The 27,230-nt window shown below is 33.3% G+C and overlaps 1 protein-coding gene across 1 annotated transcript in view; it reads left to right on the top strand.

The window, feature by feature from the left end:
- The first annotated feature begins 21,667 nt into the window (after positions 1 to 21,667).
- LOC139501888 (uncharacterized) overlaps positions 21,668 to 27,230 on the top strand; it is a 40,099-nt gene continuing 34,536 nt past the window's right edge. Inside the window, exons 1-2 of the mRNA XM_071291126.1 lie at positions 21,668 to 21,904; positions 26,582 to 27,002. Of these exons, the coding sequence (XP_071147227.1) occupies positions 21,824 to 21,904; positions 26,582 to 27,002 (502 nt within the window). The 5' untranslated portion in view covers positions 21,668 to 21,823. The remainder of the gene's footprint in view (positions 21,905 to 26,581; positions 27,003 to 27,230) is intronic.

Below are 27,230 nucleotides of genomic sequence, written 5' to 3'. Positions count from 1 at the left end.
GTAGTATCACTGTAAGCAAAGCGTTGCCACATGATGTAGTATCACTGTAAGCAAAGCGTTGCCACATGATGTAATATCACTGTAATCAAAGCGTTGCCACATATGTAGTATCACTGTTATCAATGCGTTGCCACATGATGTAGTATCACTGAAAGCAAAGCGTTATCACATGAAGTAGTATCACTGTAATCAAAGCGTTGCCACACGATGAAGTATCACTAAGCAAATCGTGGCCACTCGATGGAGTATCACTGTGAGCAAAGCATTGCCACATGATGTAGTATCACTGCAAGCAAAGCGTGACAACATGATGTAGTATCACTGTAAGCAAAGCGTGGCCACGTGATGTAGTATCACTGTAAGCAAAGCATTACCACATGATATAGTATCACTGTAATCAAAACGTTGCCATATGATGTAGTATCACTTAATCAAAGCGTTGCCATATGATGTAGTATCACTGTAATCAAAGCGTTGCCACATGTAGTATCACTGTAAGCAAAGCATTGCCACATGTAGTATCACTGTAATCAATGCGTTGCCATATGATGTAGTATCACTGTAATCAATGCGTTGCCACATGATGTAGTATCACTGTAAGCAAAGCGTTGCCACTTGATGTAGTATCATTGTAAGCAAAGCGTGGCAACATGATGTAGTATCACTGTTATCAATGCGTTGCCACATGAAGTAGTATCACTGTAAGCAAACCATTGCCACATGATGTAGTATCACTGTAATCAAAGCGTTGCCACGTGATGTAGTATCACTGTAAGCAAAGCGTTGCCACATGATGTAATATCACTGTAATCAAAGCGTTGCCAAACGATGTAGTATCACTGTAAGCAAAGCGTTGCCACATGATGTAGTATCACTGTAATCAATGCGTTGCCATATGATGTAGTATCACTGTAAGCAAAGCATTGCCACATGATGTAGTATCACTGTAATCAATGCGTTGCCACATGATGTAGTATCACTGTAATCAATGCGTTGCCACATGATGTAGTATCACTGTAATCAAAGCGTTGCCACGTGATGTAGTATCACTGTAAGCAAAGCGTTGCCACATGATGTAATATCACTGTAATCAAAGCGTTGCCACATGATGTAGTATCACTACTATCAATGCGTTGCCACATGATGTAGTATCACTGTAAGCAAAGCGTTGCCACATGATGTAGTATCACTGTAAGCAATGCGTTGCCATATGATGTAGTATCACTGTAAGCAAAGCATTGCCACATGATGTAGTATCACTGTAATCAAAGCGTTGCCACATGATGTAGTATCACTGTAATCAATGCGTTGCCACATGATGTAGTATCACTGTAAGCAAAGCGTGGCCACATGATGTAGTATTACTGTAAGCAAAGCGTGGCCACATGATGTAGTATCACTGTAAGCAAAGCGTTGCCACATGATGTAGTATCACTGTAATCAAAGCGTTGCCACATGATGTAGTATCACTATAATCAATGCGTTGCCACATAATGCAGTATCACTGTAAGCAAAGCGTTGCCACATGATGTAGTATCACTGTAAGCAAAGCGTGGCCACATGATGTAGTATCACTGTAAGCAAAGCGTTGCCACATGATGTAGTATCACTGTAATCAAAGCGTTGCCACATGATGTAGTATCACTGTAATCAATGCGTTGCCACATGATGTAGTATCACTGTAAGCAAAGCGTTGCCACATGATGTAGTATCACTGTAAGCAAAGCGTGGCCACATGATGTAGTATCACTGTAAGCAAAGCGTTGCCACATGATGTAGTATCACTGTAATCCAAGCGTTGCCACATGATGTAGTATCACTGTAATCAATGCGTTGCCACATGATGTAGTATCACTGTAAGCAAAGCGTTGCCACATGATGTAGTATCACTGTAAGCAAAGCGTGGCCACATGATGTAGTATCACTGTAAGCAAAGCATTGCCACATGTAGTATCACTGTAAGCAAAGCATTGCCACATGATGTAGTATCACTGTAACCAATGCGTTGCCACATGATGTAGTATCACTGTAAGCAAAGCATTGCCACATGATGTAGTATCGCTGTAAGCAAAGCGTGGTCCCAAAAACTGTTGTTCAATCTGATCGATTGCAACTGCATTTACTTGTCAAATAAGATATACTGCAAAAGTTAGTATTTCAAAATGTCTTTCGATAGGACACACAGTAATCCTTGGAAGTACTCGCCTTTAATCCGGGCAGTCACTTTCCATTAAGGATGTACTTAGGCGAGGTTAGGTAAAAATTAAGAAAGTAAGAAATTAAATTGGTACTATAAGCTGGTAGAGCATCAATTAAGGAAAAAGATAAGCTAAAAATATTGATAGGTCATGAACCTCCTTTTTGAGATATTGGAGATTTAAAATATGGCGGGAAAAGGATGACTGGTACTTTTACCTTATATTTGCATTGGTATCATTTGGGTTTCAGAACAAAAGAGAGAAAATCAAGAATCTTCTAAAATTTTGGTAAATGACCTTTCATGAGCTATTTTAAAGTCTTATATGAAAAAATAAATGGGTGTTATGGGGCAAAATATTTTGCATTGTATTTTATGGAAAAACACCAAGGAGTTTGAACATTTGACACAAATTCCAAAACCTCATCTAAGTACATCCTTAAAGCAATTATACAACTGCCTTGATAAACTAAAAATCAGTTCCAAGTTAAAAGATAGGAAGAAGAAAAGTGCAATTTATATTTCGTTAGTATACTTTTACTTTGAAGAATTGAAAATAAGCTAGTACTAATATTATCTTTCACGTTCGCCTGCAAAACATGAAATGATTTAGTGAGGGAGAGAGAGATTTCAGAGAAGGAGATAGGATCATGTATTTATAGAGAAAAAGAAAAGATATATATATATATATAGAGAGAGAGAGAGAGAGAGAGAGAGAGAGAGAGAGAGAGAGAGAGAGAGAGAGAGAGAGAGAGAGAGAGAGAGAGAGAGAGAGAGAGAGAGAGAGAGAGAGAGAGAGAGAGAGAGAGAGAGAGAGAGAAAGATTTTAGAGGACAAGAAAGATTAAAGAGAGAGAAATAATATAGTTATGTCACGTGGGTTTTCTGTTAAGGGTTTAATGTCCTGTGGAGGGATACGATTCTTTTAATTTATATAATATGGAATGTATTTTATTTTGTAGATACAAAAAAATATCAAATTATAAAATAGAAGACATTATGTAATTATTCTTAGACATTAACAAATTTAAGCAAATTAAAATTAAAATTTGTATGAAAATTAATTATGTGTTCGTTGTTATGTAACTACACTCCCAATAATTTACTTTCATCATAAAATATCATGAATACAAATAGGTATCACAGTTTGACGCTTTTCACACTGTAATAGATATTTTCTAAAAGTTTATTGAAATCCTTTGATTAAGGAGTTGTCGCATATATAAAGTGTGCATTCCAGGAAAAAAATATGCTTCATGCAGAACAGTATTTATATTTAGATTGAATACATCTGAAATATTAAAACTTAAAAAAAAACTAAATAAATTGTGATCTGGAAACTTAAAAAATGTCAACTTTTCAAATTATAAATGGTTTAACCCTTAATCCGTAATTAATAAACCCATTAAAACAATCATGAAAGGGGGAAAGTTTAAAAGGGCTTGAACATTTATTTACTTTAATTACCGCTCTGACAATTCACGTTTGTCATGTAATTCATATTTTAACCTGAACATGCTGAACTGTGGTGAAAAATTTATGCTAAATTAGCCTAATTCATATCTGTCAGTTGTTTTTTGTGTAGCTCATTGGCTAACTTTGGTTAGAAGTCATTTGATAGTACTACAGCGGGAGCGTTAGAGAATTTCTGGGGTAAGCATTATAAAAGGCCGGAAATTTCGTCCGTAACACGGAAAATGAGTCAAATTTGATTAACTTGATACGCATTCAGCTGAGGTCACACACTTCTTCAAACCCATTGCCTCGGCTCTGCTCTAATAAATAGCTGTTGGATAGTACTACAACGAGAGGGCAAAGAGTTTCTGGGGTAAGAACTCCTAAAGGCCAAAAAATTTGTCCGAAACCCTAACCATAACCCTAACCCTAACCTCAAATTCGATAAAATACGGATAAGGGCCACCCACTTTCCGACTCATTGTCTCGGTAGTTCTATATGGCTAGGGATTACAGACGCTGTCCTAATGAATAGTTATTGTCAGTATTGGATAGTACTACAACGAAAAGGTAAAGAATTTCTTGGGTAAACATTCTTGAAGGCCGAAAAATCCGTCCGTAACTCGAAATACGTATTTTTAGAATTTGACTTTATTTCCATGTTTCAGACGAAATTTATGACATTTAGGAATGCTTATCCCAGAAACTCTTTGCCCTCTCGTTGTAGTACTATCCAATGGTTATTTATTAGAGAAGAATATATAATCCCTAGCCATACATAACAGCCAAGGCAACGGGTTAAACAAGTGGGTGACTCAAATGGGTATTTTATCCAAAAAAAATCGGGTCGTATACGGACGAAGTTTCCGGTCTTTAAGAATGCTTACCCTAGAAATTCTTTACCCTCACGTTGTAATATTATTCAATAGCCATACGTTTTGGCAGCGTTTAAAATCCATAGCCATGAAGAACTATGGAGACAATGGGTTGGAAAGTGGGTGTTCCCACTGCGTATTTTATCAGATTTGGCTTTATTTCCATGTTTCGGACGACATTTTCGGCCTTTAAGAAGGCTTACCACAGATAATTATTTACCCTCCGGCTGTAGCACTATCGAATGGCTATTTATTAGAGTAGTTTCAATAATCTCTAGCCATACAGAACTGCCGAGGCAATGGGTTGGAAAGTGATTGACCCCAATGCGTATTTTATCAAATTTGACTTATTTTCCGTGAACATTACGGACGGAATTTCAGGCCTGTTAGGGTGCTTGCCCCAGAAATTCTTTACCCTCCCAATGTAGTACTATCCAATAGCTATTTGTTTGAGCAGTCTATATAAATAAATCCCTAGCCACAGAACTGACGAGGCAATGGGTCGGAAATAAGAATAAGAATAAGCACATTTATTATTCCAATCAAGGGCCCTTGATGGGCAGCATAACATGTACACATAAAACAATACATCATGATTTGTAACAGAAAAACATTTTTATAAACTAAAATGAAACATTAAAAAAGAGTTCAGACAGATGTTATTATCTTCATGCTATGAAAATCATATACATTTAATTCCAGGCAGATCAGAACCAGAAAGTCATTTCAATTATCATTGTTATTACATACATTAATTAACATTTCGTCTAACATCTAGACATGTAATAGCTCCCTAAATATTTAAGTGCAGACAAATTTTTTACATTTCTTACAAAGCCTTTGGTCTCTTTCTATATATAATGTTTTATACCCGTCTCTTTCTATTTTGAGATCATGTGCACTGATTCTAATGTTACATATGGCACTTCTCAATTGAAAATTGTTTAAAGGTAGACACATTTCTTTCGAAAAACAAGTTTTAAGTTTGAAATAAGTATCTAATTTACAACTCTGTGTATCTGTTCTTTTTGTGTTCCAAAATTTTACAAAACTATTACAAAGTTTTTGCTTAACTGACTTGATAAAAAAGTTGAGCTTCACCTCCAAATTATGAATATTCAGCTTTTTAAAATGAAATGTATGGATGAATACCAGCATTCAATATTATTACTAAACATGTTTTTGTTACACATATAGGTATCATACAGTAAACCATCTTTCATATTCTTTATTCTAAACCAATATTTAAGCATTGATAAAACAACTGAAAAATATAAAGGGAATCTACCAAGCTCTCCTAGCACAGCTAGGTTAGAAGACTTTTTGTTTACACCTAATATATACTTCATATATCTTAAATTGGATTACCTAAAAAATCATTCATATAAATGTGCTGTAATAAATATTCGCTTTCTTTCTGGCATGCTGCAGAGCTAGTTTTAAACATACCTGTAATTTCACTGCCATACATTAAAATGGGTTTTATTGTATGGTCATATATATGTAATAGAGTAGAAATACTTGGATTGGAAGATGATAAAGATCTTTACAATTTGAATACAGCTTTTAGTGATTTTTGTCGAGCCTTCGACGTCCACAAATATTCACTCTGTGGTTAAAGTTTTTGAAATTTTAATAACTTTCTTAAACTATACTGAATATCTGCCAAACTTGGACAGAAGCTTGTTTATGATCATAAGCAAGTATCCAGAAGTAAATTTTGTAAAAATAAAATTCCATTTTTTCCGTATTTTACTTATAAATGGACTTAGTTTTTCTGCGAGGAAAAATTACATTCACACTGTGGTTAAAGTTTTTCAAATTTTAATAACTTTCATAAACTATCCTTGATTTGTTCCAAACTAGGGGCAGAAGCTTGTTTATGATCATAAGATAGTATCAAGAAGAAAATTTTGTAAAAATAAATTTCCACTTTTCCGTATTTTACTTATAAATGGACTTAGTTTTTCTGCGAGGAAACATTACATTCACTCTGTGGTTAAAGTTTTTAAAATTTTAATAACTTTCATAAACTATCCTTGATTTGTACCAAAATTGGACAGAAGCTTGTTTATGATCATAGGATAGTATCAAGAAGAAACTTTTGTAAAAATAAATTTCCACTTTTTCGTATTTTACTTACAAATGAACTTAGTTTTTTTGCCAGAAACAAAACATTCACTCTGTGCTTTAAGTTTTTAAAATTTTTATAATGTTCTTAAACTATCCTGGATTTCTAACAAACTTTGACAAAAGCTTGTTTCTGATCATAAGATATTATTCAGAAGTAAATTTTGTAAAAATAAAAATCACTTTTTCCGTATTTTACTTATAAATGGACTTAGTTTTTCTTCCAGTTAACATTACATACAGTCTGCAGTTAAAGTTTATAAAACATTTTTTAGATTCATAAAATATCCTGGATTTTTTTACCAAGCTTGGAAGCTATTTTCAATCAAAAGACAGTATCGAGAGGGAAATTTTTATTGCTGTTTATCCTCATTTTTGTTGAGTCTGCGATTAACAGCAAAAGTAGACGAGACACTGGGTTCCGTGGAACCCTTACGATTTTTTTGTATAATTCTTCCTTCCCTAGCTTAAAAAGTCCACTAGATATAGATTTTAAACCTAAATACTTATAATTGTTAACACATTCTATTGCATCTTTTTCGAAATAAAAATATTCTTTTAAAAGTTTACCAGGTTTGTTAAAAAAATAACTTTGGTTTTAGATAGATTGACCTCTAAACACCATTTAGTACAAAATTTTGATAAATCATCAAGTCGTTTTTGAAGACCTGCCTTGGAACTAGAAAAAATAACAATATCATCTGTATACATGAGGCCATCAATCCTGCGACCGTTTATATCAACAGCATCTGGGCTTTCATTAAATACATCCGGTAAATCATTTATAAAAATCTTGAAAAGGTTTGGACTTAAAACATCTCTTTGCTTTACTCCAATTTGAGAATAAAAATTAGAAGTAAGCACATCACCTATTTTAACCCATAATTCACTTTTATTGTACATGTTTCTCAGAATTGCATAAAAGTTACCACCTATATTATGTTTTAATAGCTTATATTTTAAACCAGAATGAATGACTTTGTCAAACGCTTTTTTGAAATCAACAAAGCAAGCATAAAGTTTCCCACCTTTCATTCTGGTGTACTCATCCATTATAGTTTTTAATACAAACATGTCCTACTTTTACTTGGAAAACCAACCTGACATGGATTTATAATATTTTTTGTTTCTAAATATTTATCAAGCCTTTTGTTTAGTATTGAATTGAATAGTTTTCCTATACACATATTAATTGCAATACCCCTGTAGAAATATGATGTAATGAAGTTTCAAACAGAAGTTGAATTGTCGGTATACCATAAAAAAAAAATTTTACATAAAAATTCTAAAATTTTAGTCGTTAATATGAGTTTTAAAAATCGCAAATGTGTGTAAAACATGCGTAAATTATAAGAATCACATCTTGGACTAACAGATAATAATTTGTTTGAATCTTCATCATGTTTTTTTTCTATTGTAAATGCTACTAATCACAAAACCGTAAATATGAGCAAGAGATCTACAAATTAAAGTTAGAATTTTGTTGATTGGATATTAAAATCTTTGATTTTTGTCGAGCCTTCGACTTTTGTCGAAAAAGCGAGACATATAGCGAGCCTACATTCCGTCGTCGGCGGCGTCCACAAATTCACTCTGTTGTTAAAGTTTTTAGAATTTTAATAACTTTTTTAAACTATCCTGGATTTCTAACAATCTTGGACAGAAGCACGTTTATGATCAAAAACTAGTATCTAGTAGGAAATTGTGTTAACATTTTGTACCTGTTTATCCGTATTTTACTTTGAATGGTCTTAGTTTTTCTTCCAGTTAACATTACATGCAGTCTGCATGCAGTTTAAGTTTTTAAAACATTTATTAGATTCATAAACTATCCTTGATTTTAACCAAACTTGGACAGAAGCTTCTTACAATCAAAAGATAGTATCGAGAGGAATATTTTTATTTGATTTTTTTCCTCATTTTTGTTAAGCCTGCGATGAACAGCAAAATTAGGCGAGACACTGGGTTCCGCGGAACCATTACGCATTTTATTTTTGTTACATTTCATGTTAATCTTGTGAATCTTATAAATGTTTTAAATACTTTAACTGCAGACTGTATGTAATGTTAACTGGCGGAAAAACCGTGAGTCGATTTATAAGCAAAATACGGAAAAAATGATTTTATTTTACAAAATTTACATTTGGATACTATCTTATGATTCTAAACAAGCTTCTGTCCAAGTTTGGTAGAAATCCAGGATAGTGTAAGAAAGTTATTAAAATTTTAAAAACCTTAACCACAGAGTGAATGTAATGTTTCCTTCAGGGCCGTAACTACCTATGAGGCAGGGGAGGCAACTGCCTCCCCTGAATTTCCTACACCAAAATTTGTTTTTGAAGTAAAAAAATAAAATATTGACAATATGTACACGAAGAACTTGCATTTATATGATAAACAACACAAGTTAACAGTTTTAACAGTGTTATCATGATACGCAATATCTGTCATTTTTCTGATTTTTGATCGAAAGTAAACCGTTTCAGTATTTGTTTTATTTTCAGTTTTTTTTCGTGTGGCCGTCCGTCTGTTATTCAGTATTGAAGGGGTCAGTATTCGTGTGAGAAAACACATGAAACTTTGCTTTCGATAATTTTGAATAAAAACTTAACTATTCACTTTTAGTTGGGCGCTCAATTATTTAAGCAGAGGAAGTTCCTTTTGTATTGTGAATCTTTTAAGATATCGGAAATTCGTTACCGGCTGAATCAGCTGTTGGATCGGTTTTTTTTAAGTTTCCCGATCGTACGAGAACATTATGGTCAATGCCTCAGTAGCTAAACACTCTCATTCGTTGTACCAGGGATTTTCTATACTAAGTATATACTAGACTAGTATAGAAAGTCCCTGGTTGTAGTTATATACATGTCTGTTCAGCTTTCAACAATATTGAAATTCAAGATCCTCGATAAAAAAAATATCTTGCGATTATAATCTTGCTTTGTACGTTTTTTGAACTTACCAGTTTCTAAAAAAAATACAGATAATAATTGTTTGCATGAAAATTGCTCCAAGGATCCAGCAAAACTGATCTTTCTTAAAGTAAGGAAATCGAAGGAAAACGAGTAATTTTAGCCATATCATTTGAGAAAAAATCCATGGTCACAATATATTTAATGTTAACAATTATAGGTAAAAGTACAGCCTTCAAGACGGAGCTAGCCTTGGCTCACCCGAACAGTAATCTCAGCTTGTTTTTGCATAAAAGTTGCTTCCAGGTTCAAGCAATACTGATGTTTCTTAAAGTAAGGAAATCGAAGGGAAGCGGGTAATTTTTAGCCAATGACTTCTGAGGGAAAAAAAATCGGCGGGGGGCTGCGCCCCCTACACCCTATCAAAGGGGGCTCAATAGGCGGCCCCAAACCCCTGCCTCCCCTAAATTCGAACCCTAGTTACGGCCCTGTCCTTGCAGAAAAACTAAGTCCATTTATAAGTAAAAAAACGGAAACAATTGAGTAAAAACGGAAAAAACTGAATTTTATTTTTACAAAATTTTCTTTTGGACACTTTCTTAAGAACACAAACAAGCTTCTGTCCAAATTTGGTAGAAATCCAGGATAGTTAAAGAAAGTTATTAAAATTTCAAGAACTTTAACCACAGAGTGAATAAAGTCGAAGGCTCGACAAAAATTACTTCCCAAGTTATTTTTTTAGTACAAACTAACCCAAAAATCTTAAACTTGACATACATGTAGTTTGAAATCCATTAGATCTTCTTCTTTGTGACCTTTTTTTGAGTATTAACAAACAGTTAGAATGGATATAGATAGTGAAGTGAAGTAGATTTATTTTATACAATTAACATTAGTAAGGGGAGATAATTCAATCTTAATATAAATGCATTAAAACCTACTATATGTCAACTTTTTACAAATTATGAAACTTATAATGTATTGGGATGACAGATATCTGGTTTCAATATAAATTCAAATCCACACCTTTTGGTCTCTGATGGATATGGACTTTGTCTTATCGGCAATCATCACGTGACCACTCAGCTGAACTTTTCGTAGATAAGCAGCAGCTGTCAACTACCAACAGTAAAGAATTAGGTTAAGCCATGATTTCCAATGATGTTTTATTACAACAATTCTAAATATTTACAGTTTACTCAGAATCTAAAGATTATTACGAGTGCAAAAGATGCCCTTTAATTTTGTCTCATATCAAATGAGTATGCAGTCATTAGCCAAAGCAATGCTATAATGGATGAACTGACATATTTTGTTCAAGACTTAATACTATATTTGAGCACATGCATGTTACTCTTCGTGACTTATCAATATCTTTTACTGGCACTCAAATGCCTGCATCATGTGATCTTTGGCTGAGGTTATTGAAAGGACTAGCTATCTTTTCTCAGAATTCAGTTCTGAATCTTTGGTTATTCGGTCAAAACAGCTACTGAAAGACTAGAATGAAGGCAAGATTTAGGTTTCCATTTTGGTATCTTTTTAGCAATATATCAACCTTTTATAAAACTGTTTGTTATTAATGCACATGAACAAGGAAAACCTCTGCCAAATTAGTGTCAAAATCAAAAGGTATTGTTTAAAGTCCTTTAAAACAAACTGCAAATTATAAAAAAAAATGAATATGTTTTACTAGTATGTCCTACAATGGATAAATTTAAATATAAACGAAGAGTATATGAAATTTCTTGTTAAAGAAAATCTGCAGTAGAAACTGTCTTAGGTTAACGTTTGTTATACATCAGTTTAACTGTTACTATGGCACCCTTCATACAATTTTATGAAAGTCAGGCAGAATTTTTTTTAATAATATAAACTTTTGAAATTTTTTTTTCCATTTTAGCTTCGATGTTAGTCAGATACTATTACGGTATAAGTACAATAATTTGTTTATGGAAATCAATGATTGTTAACTGAACATGTCGGTCTGGCAAGGTTTATCTAACCTTAATCGCGTGTTTATGGTTAATTCGTCAATGTTAAGTTTACTTTTCATGGTAATTTCCGTTTCTCATGCTTTAAGCAATGACTATATGCGGTGCATGGAATTACTGCATTGTGTTTATGTTGTTTGGCAGAGTTTATCTGACCTTGACCTAATTTTTTCTCACCACTTGGCGTCATTGACCATTATTTTTTAATCTTTTACAAAAATTTCGTCTAAAACTATTGGGCCAAATTAAACCAAACTTAGCATAAATCATCCTTAGGGTATCTTGTTTTAAAATGTATCCACTGATTCTGCCCACCAAACAAGATGGCCACCATGTATAAAAATAGAAAATAGGAGTAAAATGCAATTTTCGTCGTAGTTCAAAAATCATTTGGTTTCTTGGCTGTAATTTTAGTTTAAGTATATAATTCTCTGTGAATTTTAACCAAAGACCAACATTTTATGGGATCGAAATTATTCACATAGAAAATACATAAAAGCAATTATCAAAGCAGACACATTTGTGATAACTACGTTTTTAAACTGAGTTAAGCCATCCAAATTGATATTTTATAGTATGTCTTTTTATGTGGTGATGTTACACTATTGTTTCAGATAAGGGAGAAGGTTTGATGCCATTAAAACGTTTAATCCCGCTGAAATTGTTTGCACCTGTCCTAGCTAAGTCTGGAATCTGATGTTCAGTAGATGTCGTTTGTTGATGTGGTTCATAAGTGTTTCTCGTTTCTCATTTTTTATATGATTAGACCGTTGGTTTTCCTGTTTGAATAGTTTTACACTAGTATTTTTGGGGCCCTTTATTGCTTGCTGTTCGGCGTGAGCCAATGCTCTGTGTTGAAGACCGTACCTTGAACTATAATGGTTTACTTCAAGTTCTAAATTGTTACTTGGACGGAGAGTTGTCTCATTGGCACTCATACCTTTTTTTCTCAGTCTCGTGCTGTGTAGATTTGTTATTCAGTATAAATGATTTGATACTCAGTCTCAGGGTTGAGATCTCATAAACATGTTTAACCCCGCCGCATTTTTGCGCCTGTCCCAAGTCAGGAGTCTCTGGCCTTTGGAGTTTAGTATGGCGTTCATTATCACTGAACTAGTATATATATTTATTCAGGGGCCAGCTGAAGGACGCCTACGGGTCAGAGAATTTCTCGCTGCATTGATGACCTGTTGGTGACCTTCTGCTGTTGTCTGTTCTATGGTCGGGTGGTTGTCTCCTTGACACATTCCCCATTTCCATTCTCAATTTTATCATATATATGATAATAGTGATTCGATATTTAATCTAATGACTCGTTCAGTCGCATGATTCGTTATTGAGTATCATGATTTGTGTATATATTCGTTACAGTTTGTGCATTAATTAGCAAATTTATTATCATGCATTTTCTGGAATGAACATATGTGAAAAGTTTGAGTTGCCTCCCATTGACTTGTTAAAATAGTTTGTCGGAGAAAAGTTAATTAGATTTTGCATTTTAACTGATGAAAAAGATGGATTTTCTTGATTTTTTTTTAGAGTTGTGGGAAAAAGCACTACATATGTGATCGGATAACAATTATTAAATAATTCCTACAAGCAATTATTACATTTAAGTCCATTACAAGTGTTAAGATTAATTAATTGTTCAATTGAAAAGTTCATATAGTTCATATCAACTAATAAAATATTTAAATTGATATGGAATTAAATAAATCTCTAATATCCTTTTATTAGTTTGAAATTATTGTATTTAGCTAGAATTTCTTTAATATTTCTGATGTGTCTTATGTTAATAAACATTTCCATTTCAAAACATTCATTTTCAATATAAAGTAAAAAAAGTTTTAAATAAACTCTTCATGGATACCAGGATTAAATTTCGTATTTGTATTTTCTTTATTTCTTTAAAATTCATAATAGCTCTAACCCCAAAATCTACTATTTTTCGTTATCAAAAAGTAATAAAATGTTGCAATTTTATCATGTTCTCTAATTATTTTTACATTTAAATACTTATAAAATCATTTAAATAGTTATAAAAACACCTATTGTTCCTATATAAACATCTAATGAAATTTTTTGTTGGCGTTCAAGGAATAGTTAACATATAAAATGTTGGCATTCGAGGAAGGGGAGAGATCCGTTTGCGCCAAAAATGCGTCCTTTTGCGCCACAACTTTTTTTCTCCAATGCTACGTTTGCGCCACCTGTTTTAAAATTACATGGTATCATTTGCGCCAAAAATAAAATATACGATAGCGCCAATTTAAAGAAAAATGACTTCCCTCCTCCTTTATCCTGGCTTGGGACCGGCAGTTTTCACTGGCAGAGTTAAAGTCATTTTAAGTCATTGAATGGTTAACTTTAAAATATAAAACTATCATATATATCTGTTTAAGAAGTTAAAGGCTGGAATTTGTAACTCATTACACATACAAAGTATATGCGGCTAAGTTCTCCTTCTGCATATTTCTCATACTTTTCAACGGCGAATCTTTCCTTTTCTGACACATGCCTAGTTCTAACTGCTTGTGCATTTGTACTTCTCTTTGAAAGTTTACTATATTGTCCAAAAACACAAACATGGAAGGGTGGGATGAGAACGCTTTTATTTTTTTGTCTTTTGGCATATCCTGTATCAAATCTTCAGCAAAGCAATCACCTACTTCATCTGGGTTCAGAAAAGCTAATCCAAAAGAATGGTGTAACCACTTGCTAACATCACTGCCAACTTTTTATACTCTTTTGCTAGTCCAAGATCTTGTATTTTACGCCACCATGCCTGGCCAAGGTGAAAACGACATGCCTTGATGATAATTCCTGGGAAAAAACTCTTTAACGACAACGTGCATTCTCTCCTCAAAATCTACACGCACCTTTCACCAACAAGAGTAACAATTATTTAGCGAATAATAATTTATAAGACAAAAATGATACTAAATATATATTAATGTACGACCAATATGTGTTCAGGTAAATTGGCGCAAATGAGTTCCGAAAACTGGCGCAATTATACATTTGAAAATTTTTTTTTGGCGCAAATGATACCCCTGAAAAACAGTAATTGGCGCAAAAGGAGTGCTGCCCGAGGAAGACACCCTTGCAATGATAACAACGTTCAAAGAGAACAAAAATATGATAAAAAGTTAAACAAGATACAATAAGTTAAGCATATATATGAATTGAAAGGAAGTTAAAGACTAGTTCATGAGGGGAGGAATAAAGAAATGTATTGTTGGAGCTTTCTTTTAATACAACTTGCCAAATTTTTTCACTTATGACATAAGTCATATTTAATTAACACCTGTTAAACTGAAGAAAATGTAGTTAATGCTTTGGTGACATAAGTTACCAGCAGATGTCAGCAGCCGACAACAGCTGCGCACGAATATAATCCATAGACACAAATATAAAACGGCAGTTGCACGGAAGTACAGGTCCACATTTCTTGATCTCTTAAACTAAAAAGACCCATTTTTCTAACTGTTTAGGACTTAATCCCCTATCACATTGGCATTCGGTTCTTCTCGTCATATATTGATATTTTGATTTGAACGGATCAAACATTTTCAAACTAAAAAAAAAACGAAATTCACCGTTCATGCACATATAGTGTAGCATACATGGCGACTATTATGTCATATAGTTCCTCTTAAACCTATTGGACTGTCGTGTGTGAAAGAAGAAAGAAACAAAAGCCATAAAACTGTCTTAGATTTGGCAGTACATTGAAAGGTAGGCCTACACAAGTGACCACACTGTATAGCTCGTCACAGAAAGACGATGAAATTAAAATATACGATTGGGATTAACAAATTTTACCTGAAAACTCATGCTATAGTCAAGTAATAAAAAGAAAAGAAACAAACTAAAAGCTAACATGTTTAACCCCGCCACAGTCTGTATGTATGTGCCTGTCCCAATACAAGTCAGTAGCCTGTAATTCGTGTTTTGGTTGTCGCTTATTGCTATGTTATATATTTGATTTCGTTAAATTTTTGTACATATATTATGCCGGTAGTTTTCTCTTGTGATTGTTTTACATTTGTCAATTCGTGCCTTATATAGCTGACTATGGCTTTGCTCATTGTTGAAGACCGTACAGTAACCTAAAGTTGTTAATTTCGGTGTCATTTGGTCTCTTGTGAATAGATGTATAATTGGCAATCACACCACATCTCATTTGTAGTTTTGTTAGTTTGATCAAAGGAGTAGGTCCGGTAAGGACCGATTTTGGCCTCAAATTTCAGGTTCATCTGACGAAAGATTTGGACCACTTTTTAAACACTTAAGCGTCTATTTTATTTGAATTAATTAGTTTATGTGAAAGATTTTAACAGATTTAGTCATTAAAAACGATCCGATTCAAGCTCAAATATGAAAAATCTACCTAATATGCCAAAAAATGTCACTTTTCAGATGGTTTTTGGTAAAAATGAAAGTGGCCGCATCCGTGTTCATCCTCAACCTTTATATATGTTATGTATTATCATAAAATACAACTTATATTTCAATATTAAGGATGAACACGAATGCGGCCACTTTCGTTTTACACGAAAACCGTCTTAAAATTTAACTAAAATGCTAGAATTATGAGGATTTTAGTAATTTAGAAGACTTAATGGTGCTAGTACCGGATATATGTGCATTATTTATGTATTATTGTCATTTTGTTTATTTTCTTTGGTTACATCTTCTGACATCAGACTCGGACTTCTCTTGAACTGAATTTTAATGTACGTATTGTTATGCGTTTACTTTTCTACATTGGTTAGAGGTATAGGGGGAGGGTTGAGATCTCACAAACATGTTTAACCCCGCCGCATTTTTGCGCCTGTCCCAAGTCAGGAGCCTCTGGCCTTTGTTAGTCTTGTATTATTTTAATTTTAGTTTCTTGTGTACAATTTGGAAATTAGTATGGCGTTCATTATCACTGAACTAGTATATATTTGTTTAGGGGCCAGCTGAAGGACGCCTCCGGGTGCGGGAATTTCTCGCTACATTGAAGACCTGTTGGTGACCTTCTGCTGTTGTTTTTTATTTGGTCGGGTTGTTGTCTCTTTGACACATTCCCCATTTCCATTCTCAATTTTATTGTATTGTCAAAAACAGCCCATATTTATGTAGAAGAAGCATTCTACTGTCCAAAAAATAACTAAAGGTTTACATTTTAACAATTTTGTAAAACTGCTATATTTTGGGGCCAAAAAAGGGTCTTACTGAACCTACTCCTTTAGTTGACACCATATGCGAGTATATCATGGTCTTGAGAAAACGATGATAGTCCGTCGGATGGGGACGATAAATGGCTGACCCGTGTTAAGAGAGAGCCATATATCTTGCACGTATAAGACACCCTTGTAGATTTCGAAAGAGAACAGGCTAATGCCGCTACAAGGCAGCACTCGCACACGCAAAGTGGAAGGGGGTTAATGATAAGTTGCAATAACTTGTTTTCCAATCTACTATAAATAAATATGTTTAAAACTAAATTTAATTAGTTATACAATTAGGATTAAGATAAAGGAGATATGGTATGATTGCCAACTATCCACCAGAGTTCAAATGCAGTAAATACATGTAAGCAAATATAAAGGCAACCGTATACGACCTTTAACAAACCTATATCGTACAGCTATATAAAAGGCTCCGACATAAAATATGCGAAACAATTCAAACAAATCTAACATATATAGTTTCAATTTCCTGGAAAATCGCCTCAGATGCGGGAGATTATGATTTCAATCCTTGAAATTTGTTGTTGGCTGAGTTTATCATGGGATATAAGTACCTTCATAATATTAGTTCAAAATGGAACAACTGCATAAAATATCATTTCCACTGGAACAAAATATATTACAGTATATTATGCATGTTATGGCATTGTTTTTAAGAAAAATTCCAGGGTAAATTCTGTCCGGCGAAACAAATATACGCCGTTTTCACAAATCTCTTTCTATGGATATGATACTCTGAAGTGGAAATTTTTCAAAGACGCTTTCCGATTGATTTCATGGGAATATAATCTTAATCCAAAGTTGCTTTGAAGAACTCGCGATATTATTTTTCCTTTTAGAGTTAAAATAAATAAAAGAAATTAACTAAATGACGAATACAGATATCAGTAAAACGAAGAAAGAAAAAAATCTAACCGTTGACAAAGATACATAAAAGATTACCTTATTAAATTCAAAAACATTAATTAACTCATTTTAAAAATATCAGGAAAAGCTAGAATTATTTTTTTATTTGAAGCTTTTACGAAGTAGCCGCGGATTTGATACACAATGTATACTCATTGAGGCTTCACTAAAACTGAGATGCGGTCAGATTTGGCTGGACATTACCATCAAAAATAAATAATAAAAAGGATATCAGACTCGATTAATGTTTATTTAGGGATTTTAATCTCATTTAAGCTTCTTAGAAAACACTTAACCACCAGGAAGAGGAAATGTTATATAAAACCCAATTATATTCGACGATTCCCCAAGTTCACCCCATTTAAGATGCTGGTAATACTACCCACATATAATCAAATTCCTCTACACATAACGAGGAAGTAACTCGGATACAGCGGCTGGGTGTCTGATTCACTGATAAGGCCAAGCGTAGTTCATTCTTCACTTATACTCAGTTACACTTCACACACAATGAAGATCTTCCAACACAAACTTGATGATTGCTTTTATAACCAAATTTAAAAGAAGAATCATCAGCAAAGCATGCTTTAAAACCAGCATCGTTAATTGAAATTAAGATGTATAAATATATATCGGGAAAGAACATCCCGGTCGCATTTTGTTGTAAGTGATAAAACAAATACTTAAATGATTATCTTTTCCAAACATCTAACGATTTATTTTACTACAATTTAAAGAAGACTGTGACATCGTGTAGTGGAATAATGTGACACATCAGTAACGCAGTGGCGGATCCAAAAGGGGGGGGGGGGGTAACACGTACCCCCTTTTTTAGCGATCAATCATTAGAATGGGGACATATGATTGGAACCCCCCTTTTCTTCTGAGTTGGGAACCCTTTTTTAAAATGTCTAGATATCTGCCTCTGTAGCGGTGGGGTCCGGGGTTGGGACCCCCCCCCCTTTATTTGACAACATGCATTTGTATGGGGACATAACTCCGGAAATATGGATGGAAACCAGGCACCTCTTTTGTGTATGACTCACATAAGAATAAGAATATTTATTATTCCAACCAAGGGCCCTTGATGGGCAGCATAACATGTACACATAAAACAATACATCATGATTTGTAACATAAAAACATTTTTATGCCCCACCTACGATAGTAGAGGGGCATTATGTTTTCTGGTCTGTGCGTCCGTTCGTCAGTCTGTTCGTTCGTTCGTTCGTTCGTCTGTTCGTTCGTCCGTCTGTCCCGCTTCAGGTTAAAGTTTTTGGTCAAGGTAGTTTTTGATGAAGTTGAAGTCCAATCAACTTGAAACTTAGTACACATGTTCCTTATGATATGATCTTTCTAATTTAAATGCCAGATTAGAGTTTTGACCCCAATTTTACGGTTCACTGATAGAAAATGATAGTGCAAATTTCAGGTTAAAGTTTTTGGCTTCAGGTTAAAGTTTTTGGTCAAGGTAGTTTTTGATGAAGTTGAAGTCCAATCAACTTGAAACTTAGTATACATGTGCCCTATGATATGATCTTTCTAATTTAAATGCCAAATTAGAGTTTTGACCCCAATTTTACGGTTCACTGAACATAGAAAATGATAGTGCAAATTTCAGGTTAAAGTTTTTGGCTTCAGGTTAAAGTTTTTGGTCAAGGTAGTTTTTGATGAAGTTGAAGTCCAATCAACTTGAAACTTAGTATACATGTGCCCTATGATATGATCTTTCTAATTTAAATGCCAAATTAGAGTTTTGACCCCAATTTTACGGTTCACTGAACATAGAAAATGATAGTGCAAATTTCAGGTTAAAGTTTTTGGTCAAGGTAGTTTTTGATGAAGTTGAAGTCCAATCAACTTGAAACTTAGTATACATGTGCCCTATGATATGATCTTTCTAATTTAAATGCCAAATTAGAGTTTTGACCCCAATTTTACGGTTCACTGAACATAGAAAATGATAGTGCAAATTTCAGGTTAAAGTTTTTGGCTTCAGGTTAAAGTTTTTGGTCAAGGTAGTTTTTGATGAAGTTGAAGTCCAATCAACTTGAAACTTAGTATACATGTGCCCTATGATATGATCTTTCTAATTTAAATGCCAAATTAGAGTTTTGACCCCAATTTTACGGTTCACTGAACATAGAAAATGATAGTGCAAATTTCAGGTTAAAGTTTTTGGTCAAGGTAGTTTTTGATGAAGTTGAAGTCCAATCAACTTGAAACTTAGTATACATGTGCCCTATGATATGATCTTTCTAATTTAAATGCCAAATTAGAGTTTTGACCCCAATTTTACGGTTCACTGAACATAGAAAATGATAGTGCAAATTTCAGGTTAAAGTTTTTGGTCAAGGTAGTTTTTGATAAAGTAGAAGTCCAATCAACTTGAAACTTAGTATACATGTTCCCTTTGATAAGATCATTCTAACTTTAATGCCAAATTAGAGAATTTATTCCAATTTCACAGTCCTTTAAACATAGAAAATGATAGTGTGAGTGGGGCATCCGTGTACTGTGGACACATTCTTGTTATAAACTAAAATGAAACATTAAAAAAAAGTTCAGACAGATGTTATTATCTTCATGCAAAAAATTCATATACATTTAATTCCAGACAGGATCAGAACAATAATATCATTACAATTATCATTGTTATTACATACATTAATTAACATTTCGTCTAACATCTAGACATGTAATAATAAAGCTCCTTAAATATTAAAGTACAGACACATTTTCATTAGTAAATAACCAAACAAATTTTGCCTCATTTGAAAGATGTATAAAATTAGGACAAATACAGTTTATCTCCTTGAAAAATATCTCCCATTCATTTTTGTATGCTGGACAACTAGTTATAAAATGTTGTTCATCTTCAACCAGATTTAGAGTACATTTCTTACAAAGCCTTTGGTCTCTTTCTATATATAATGTTTTATACCTGTCTCTTTCTATTTTGAGATTATGTGCACTGATTCTAATTTTACATATGGCACTTCTCAATTGAAAATTGTGTACAGATAAATACATTTCTTTCAAAAAAAAAAAGAGTTTTAAGTTTGAAATAAGTATCTAATTTAATACTCTGTGTATCTGTTCTCGGTTTGGTACCACATGCACATGCTAGATTTGAATTGGAATATAAAATATGTTTTGTGCTAGGTCTTTTGGTTTGGAGCTACATGTAACTGCCCCTTTAAACCTGACAATATATGTTTGTACCCCCCTTTTATATGACTTGCTGGTATTTGGACTGAACACCGTTTAAAACTATTACTGGATCCGCCTTCACTTAATATAAAATGTCCACTCTATGCTGCTCTCAGATGCTGCTAGTCAAGCATGTAAAAAAAAGTTTATCTAAATGTATGATTGCCAATGAAACAATTAAGTTTAGTTTCAGTAACGACCAAGGGATGATGATAATCGGCTAGTAGTTACATTCAGTATAAAGCGAAAACAATCAGTATCGTAGACGTGGTACCACAGACACATGCTAGATTTGAATTGGAATATAAAATATGTTTTGTGCTAGGTCTTTTGGTTTGGAGCTAACTCCCCCCTTTAAACCTGAAACAGCCGTGTATATATATATACATACAAAATACAAGACAAAAACAGTAAAAACTACTTCTGATGAAAAGAGCTGTTAAAATTCATCCATTTTTGTTGTAAAGACTTGGAATTAAAAAGATCTGATCCAGTATACGATTGTTATGTATGGGGATAAATTTTGTAAATATCGTGGAGTAAATGTTCAAGTTTCTATTTTTGTGGTTTGTGAAACCAAGATATTTTCGGCATGTTTTGCTTTCACTTTCAGTTTAAATTACAAAGGAACGTTTGAGGGTAGACATATATCCGCAAACAAAAATAAACCTTTTAGTGCAATCACGTGTTTGCTATTTAAAACCATTTACGTACATAACAACTATAAAAATAACAAGACTTAAAACGGATATGAATAAAATCAGATATTAAAACTTTATTTACCCACACACGGGCATTTAATTTATTGCATTCCTGGGCTACCCTAGTGGGTATCCCAGGTTAGGCCTCTCACCCCGCCGCCAGAGGTCGCGGGAACAACTACATTGTCGTCAGTGTTAAACATGGCTGCACCCGATACAGACGTCTCATTACAAATTGAACCGAGTAAAACACCCGCTAAACTAGAAGATTTATCAAAAGAGGTAAGCAAATACATTTTCATTTAATATAATAATTTTCCAACCTATTTAAAGCTTTCCTGGTGAGTGTTAAGTCCTAATTAGATAATATTACGCGATAGTACATCAGATTGGGGTACAGCTGTTCTCGTGTGCATGTGTTTCATTATAAACTACCCTGGAATTTACACGTAGATTTGTATGGATTGTCGAAGCTTTGCATGATGTAGACTGCTTGTTTAGTGGCTTGTCATCAACTAATAATTATTTAATTTTCAGAAAAATCGCATTGAATATTCCCTTTCGGTGGTAACCGTTCGGGTGTTTTGAGTTCGATAGCCCGTGACTTCGCCAGCCATTTCATCATTGATGTTACTCAAGCGTGATGAAAGTGGGCGGAGCAAAATTAGTATATATTCAAATACACAAAACATCTATATATATATATATATATTATTGCATAGACAAAAGTATTTTTTTGGTGTTTATATAGAATAATATTCATGATGTCTAAAGTATTTGATTGAATTGTGTGAGGGCCATGATGAGGGCACTTTAATAGTTTATATACAGATATGGTTAAAAAAAATATTATAGTATATAATTATTAAAATAATAATAATAATCTGTTTGAGAGAGACAGTATATTTCATTTTAATTATATGTAATTAAGAACAATTTGGAAACAGGTAAAAACAGACACATAATCATCATGCAAATGTGTGTTTACTACAAATATTTTACCTCTGAAATGTGGTTCATACATGTATTAACTATGATGCAGTTGGAATATTAATTTTAATATAGGGAATGTACTTTGTATTTTGGCATAATGAATAAAGGAGAAAGCCAAATTAAAGAAAAAAAAAATTATGCAACAAAGTCGACAAACGAAGCTAAAGCTACAGACTAAGAAGAATGTAAAGATTACTAACTACTATAAATTTTGTTAAATTTATTTTTAAAGATGTGTTTACTTTAATGACTTATTTTTAAAATTAGTTTAAAACACAGATTCTCATAAGTGCCGTTCAGAGGTCTTGGACTTGGTCTAATCTAAGAAGGAACTTTTCATTTGAATTTCAGAAGTCCAAAACCTCCCATCATTTTACTACATTGATGATAATTCTACAGGACCCTTTGCCTTGTTGAGGGGGGACTTTCACATGGAAATTAAAATGGTCTTGGACCTTTCATTTTCATTGATAATAATTCTACAGGACCCTTTGCCTTGTTGAGGGGGAACCTTCACATGGAAATTAAAATGGTCTTGGAACTTTCATTTTCATTGATAATAATTCTACAGGACCCTATTTGTTTAAGGGGACTTCCACAGGGAAATTAAGATGGTCTTAGACGGTTGGACCTTTCATTTTCATCTTCTAATTCAAACCCCAGAAAACATAGTAAATAAACATTAATTTGCAATATTATATAATTTGAAAAAAAAGCTGTGAAAAAATAAATCCTCCAAATAAATAACAAAAGCATTATTTTCTGTTGTTTACAAATATATTTTGAATATAATGTAAAACTGAAAAACTAAAAATGTGAAAATAATCCCTAGCAGAATGTTACAATACTATTTAATGTCTGACTACTCCACACATTAATCAGATCAGAACCTGGGGTGCACAATGGGGTGGTGCAGAGTTGTCAGACAGGGGTAAATTTATGTCTTGTCAAAATGAACACGGACAGATGTTTATTATCATACAGTATAAGTAGATAAGACGACCTGTGTATCTACCCTACTTAACACTCAATGATAAGGCCATACACAGGAAAGTTTTTAGTTAGATCTATACAAAATGTACCAATAATTATTAAAATAATGAAGAAAATTTAAACAAATTATCATAATTTAATATCTAATAAGTGCATCGTGAAAAGTGTCTATTTATCGTGTAGATTAAAAGATAACAAATTAAAGAAACTGAATAAAACCAGGGGCAGAAACTAAAACTTGCAAATGATTTATTTACTTCAATAATAAGAAATCATTGATTATAAAAGGAATTGAAGCAAACTTCCTCAAAAAGATATTTAGTGGACATCCAAATAAGAATATGGTATAAGTTTAAAATAAAGCATCGCAACCTATCGGTTGTCATTAGGTTTTATTACAAATAAGACATTTTACTTAATATAAAGTTAAAGTATTTTATGTGTGAGCAAAAAACAATTCAAGATGGATAATTATTGCAGATACATGTAATAAAAACCTGAAGAATGATTGTGCGAGTCAAAATCGGGGGTTGATCCTGTTATTTTCAATAGGGGAGGTTCCTGACCCAGGATGAAAAGGCAGGGGGAGGGTTCCAACCATATATGTCCCATTCAAATGCATTGATCGTCACTGGTCAATATACTTGTACAAAAAAAACCCTGTACAAATTGTAACTAAAGTACAAAATTACAATTTGTACACAATAAAAACCCATATATGATTGGATGCTGTCATGAATACCATCCTCTAGGTTGGACCAGGGCTTTGTGTTACATAAGGTAAAATATATGGTCCTAAATTTTTATCTCGTCCTGAATGATTTGTTCAAAAATTGAACTATTCTTTGTTTTAATATTTAGTTCTTTTGTGATTAAAATAAAGGCACAAAGTACATGTACCATTTCCAGTTTAGTTAGTAAATGTACATTTAGATTAAACACATTTTTACCAATAAATGTATTAAGTTTTATTCATTTTGTACATATCTTTCATTTTTCGCATTATAGAGGGGGGATAGGACCTTTATCGGGACTCCGGGATTGGGTGTTTTTAAGCTTGGGATTTCGGGATTGACCCTTTTGGGATCCGGGAATTCTTTTTTTCGAATTTCGGGACATCGGGATTTAAGTTATTTAAATTCGGGACCTCAGTATTTCGTGTTTTTAAGCCCGGGATTTCGGGATCAGGACCCCTCCTATCCCCCCTCATTATAAAACAACAACATTAAATCCCTCAAAAAGCTGTCGTCCTGAAACTGGTGAAAAATCAATGCTATCCCTGGTTCAGTTGCCTCAATCTGTCGACTGGGTTTATTATAGATTTGTATAAAATCCCCATAAATAAACTAAACCATCTTTGACATATTGTTCATGAATATGAAATTCATTGTGTGCTGTGAATTGATATTGTTTCAATAAACTGAACAGTGAATTGTTTTATTACCAGCATTTAGAGCTTTTGCCATCACTTTGCGCCAGTTTTTTGTTCTTTTGTAACTTTTCTTTGAAAATGTTCTCATTAAAACAAATCATTGCTGTATACATGTACATCTTGCATGTACCTGTACCTTCTCTGACACAATCCTTGTTTCATGGGATACATGTAGTTTAGTTGAAATTTTGAAATCCGGCCCAATGTGGCCTGTAGTACTGACAACATGTGTACATGTCCAATGTGTATTTAATTTTGATTTTGAAAATGATAACAATTTTATATGTATACATTTATTTCAGTGCATGAATGAGACTGTTGGAACTTTTAAGCATGTTTTTGTTTTAGTCTGGTGAATTTCAAGAATGTATTTTATGGAATGTGGTTTGCATGATACATTTTGCATCTATAGCTTGTGACCTATATTTTATCCTTGGAGATCGCCATGGTGAATGAGGTGAAGGTCAAAGGTTGGTTGATGGAAATTTTATAAATTTATAATTGAAAAAAAAATGTATACATTGTTTGTGATTTGCATATCTGTGCTTTATTGTAATTATTGTAAATATAATATTTTGTTACTATAGATTGCTTTAGTTTCCATTTTGAAATTTTTAGAACCCTAAATTTAAGCATGTTTTAACTGTCAGTAGTGTAGCTTTTAAAAAATTAAAAGTCCATTTCAATCCAGAGTTAATTAAAATGTGTGAAATGTTTTCCTCCAACATGGTATCATCAGTTTCAAGAATATGTTGATATGTTTAGGGAGGGGGGTTTATAAAATCATGTTTGAGCAATTAAGTATATGAAAATGAGATTTTAAGTTGGAATTAAATTACATTCATATATTGTAAATTAATGTCATGTAGAAAAAAAGGACTGCCGTGTGATTATTGTAATTGAGAAAACACAAAAATTCTTGTATAAAAAAACAGTCATTTTGTCAAATATTTACCCATGTCATTGCATGCACATTAATACTGCAGACAGAAGGAAACCTAAATTTATGCACAATTTTGCAGATCCAATTTTCATCTGATTTGATTGATTGCTGGTGTTTAACATCACTTTCAGCACGAATGACTTAATCTTGGTGGTCAGTTTAAAAGGTGGAGGTGTCGGGGAAAAAAACAACAGCCTTGGACAGGAAAACTGTCAGATCACAGTAGAATTTACTTACAAGGAGCAGGCCAGGGTTACAACTGACAACCTCAGTGCTGACTGGCTTATGATTGCCAAACTTTTAATTACCAGATTTATGTTCTACAGACAGTTAAATTTAACACCATGTACGGGTCTTTAAGTATTTTTCGCGCTTGACTATTTTCAAAATATATCACAATTTTACTGTTCTCTCATTTCCAAAAATCACACAGTAGTTTACACTTATTTTTGTGTCTTTTTTCAAATACCGGTATATGAAATTTTAGATCATATATACATTTAATAAAAGGAAATGAAGCTTGTTTTTTTTTTTTTTTTTTTTTTTATCATTGACGAAAACAGTGAAATCTTAATGACAAGACACTCCTTAACTTTAGGGCAAGGCACCACAGGAAGGAGAGCAGTCATGGGAGGGAACTCCGGAGGAACAACGGAAAGATGATGCCAAAAAGGCATCAACACCAACGGAAGAGACACGCCCACCCTGGAAAGGGGTTCTTGTGGAGTGTGCTAAATTATGGACTTATTTGTCAGGAGTTGCAACTTTTGAGAGGACAAATATGTTAAGGAAAGGGAGGGAAGTACACAAAATATATGTAGAAGTCATTAAAGGGAAGACATTTTTAGATGATCAGTTTACGTTGACAGAATTTGGAAGAATGGTCTTGCAGAACGGCACCATCAGAGCAGGACGTGCAAAAAATGCCAAACAGATTGTTGTTGCTAGGGAGACACTCTATTGTAGTGGATCTGGAGCCTGTAAAAGGGCCTGTGGTTACTATGGAGAGTGTATGCCAGGTAGTTAATGACAAATTTGAAGCTTTGAATATTTATATAATTGAACAACATAAATGTGCAGTATAAACATGTATATTGCTGCTTGAAAGTGGGTGTGACATTAAAATAACTGATTGTATATATGTAACTATTTATATATTTTGATAGTCCAAATGACATGAAAATGCTTGCAAAAGCAAATATTTTGATTGATTGCATGGACTATAAAGGGATTAAAATACCTATAAA

The sequence above is a fragment of the Mytilus edulis genome, chromosome 13 (assembly GCF_963676685.1).
Source record: "Mytilus edulis chromosome 13, xbMytEdul2.2, whole genome shotgun sequence".
NCBI classification, from domain to species: domain Eukaryota; kingdom Metazoa; phylum Mollusca; class Bivalvia; order Mytilida; family Mytilidae; genus Mytilus; species Mytilus edulis.
The sequence above is the reverse complement of the archived record's forward strand: the minus strand, read 5'-3'. Positions and strand labels throughout refer to the sequence as shown.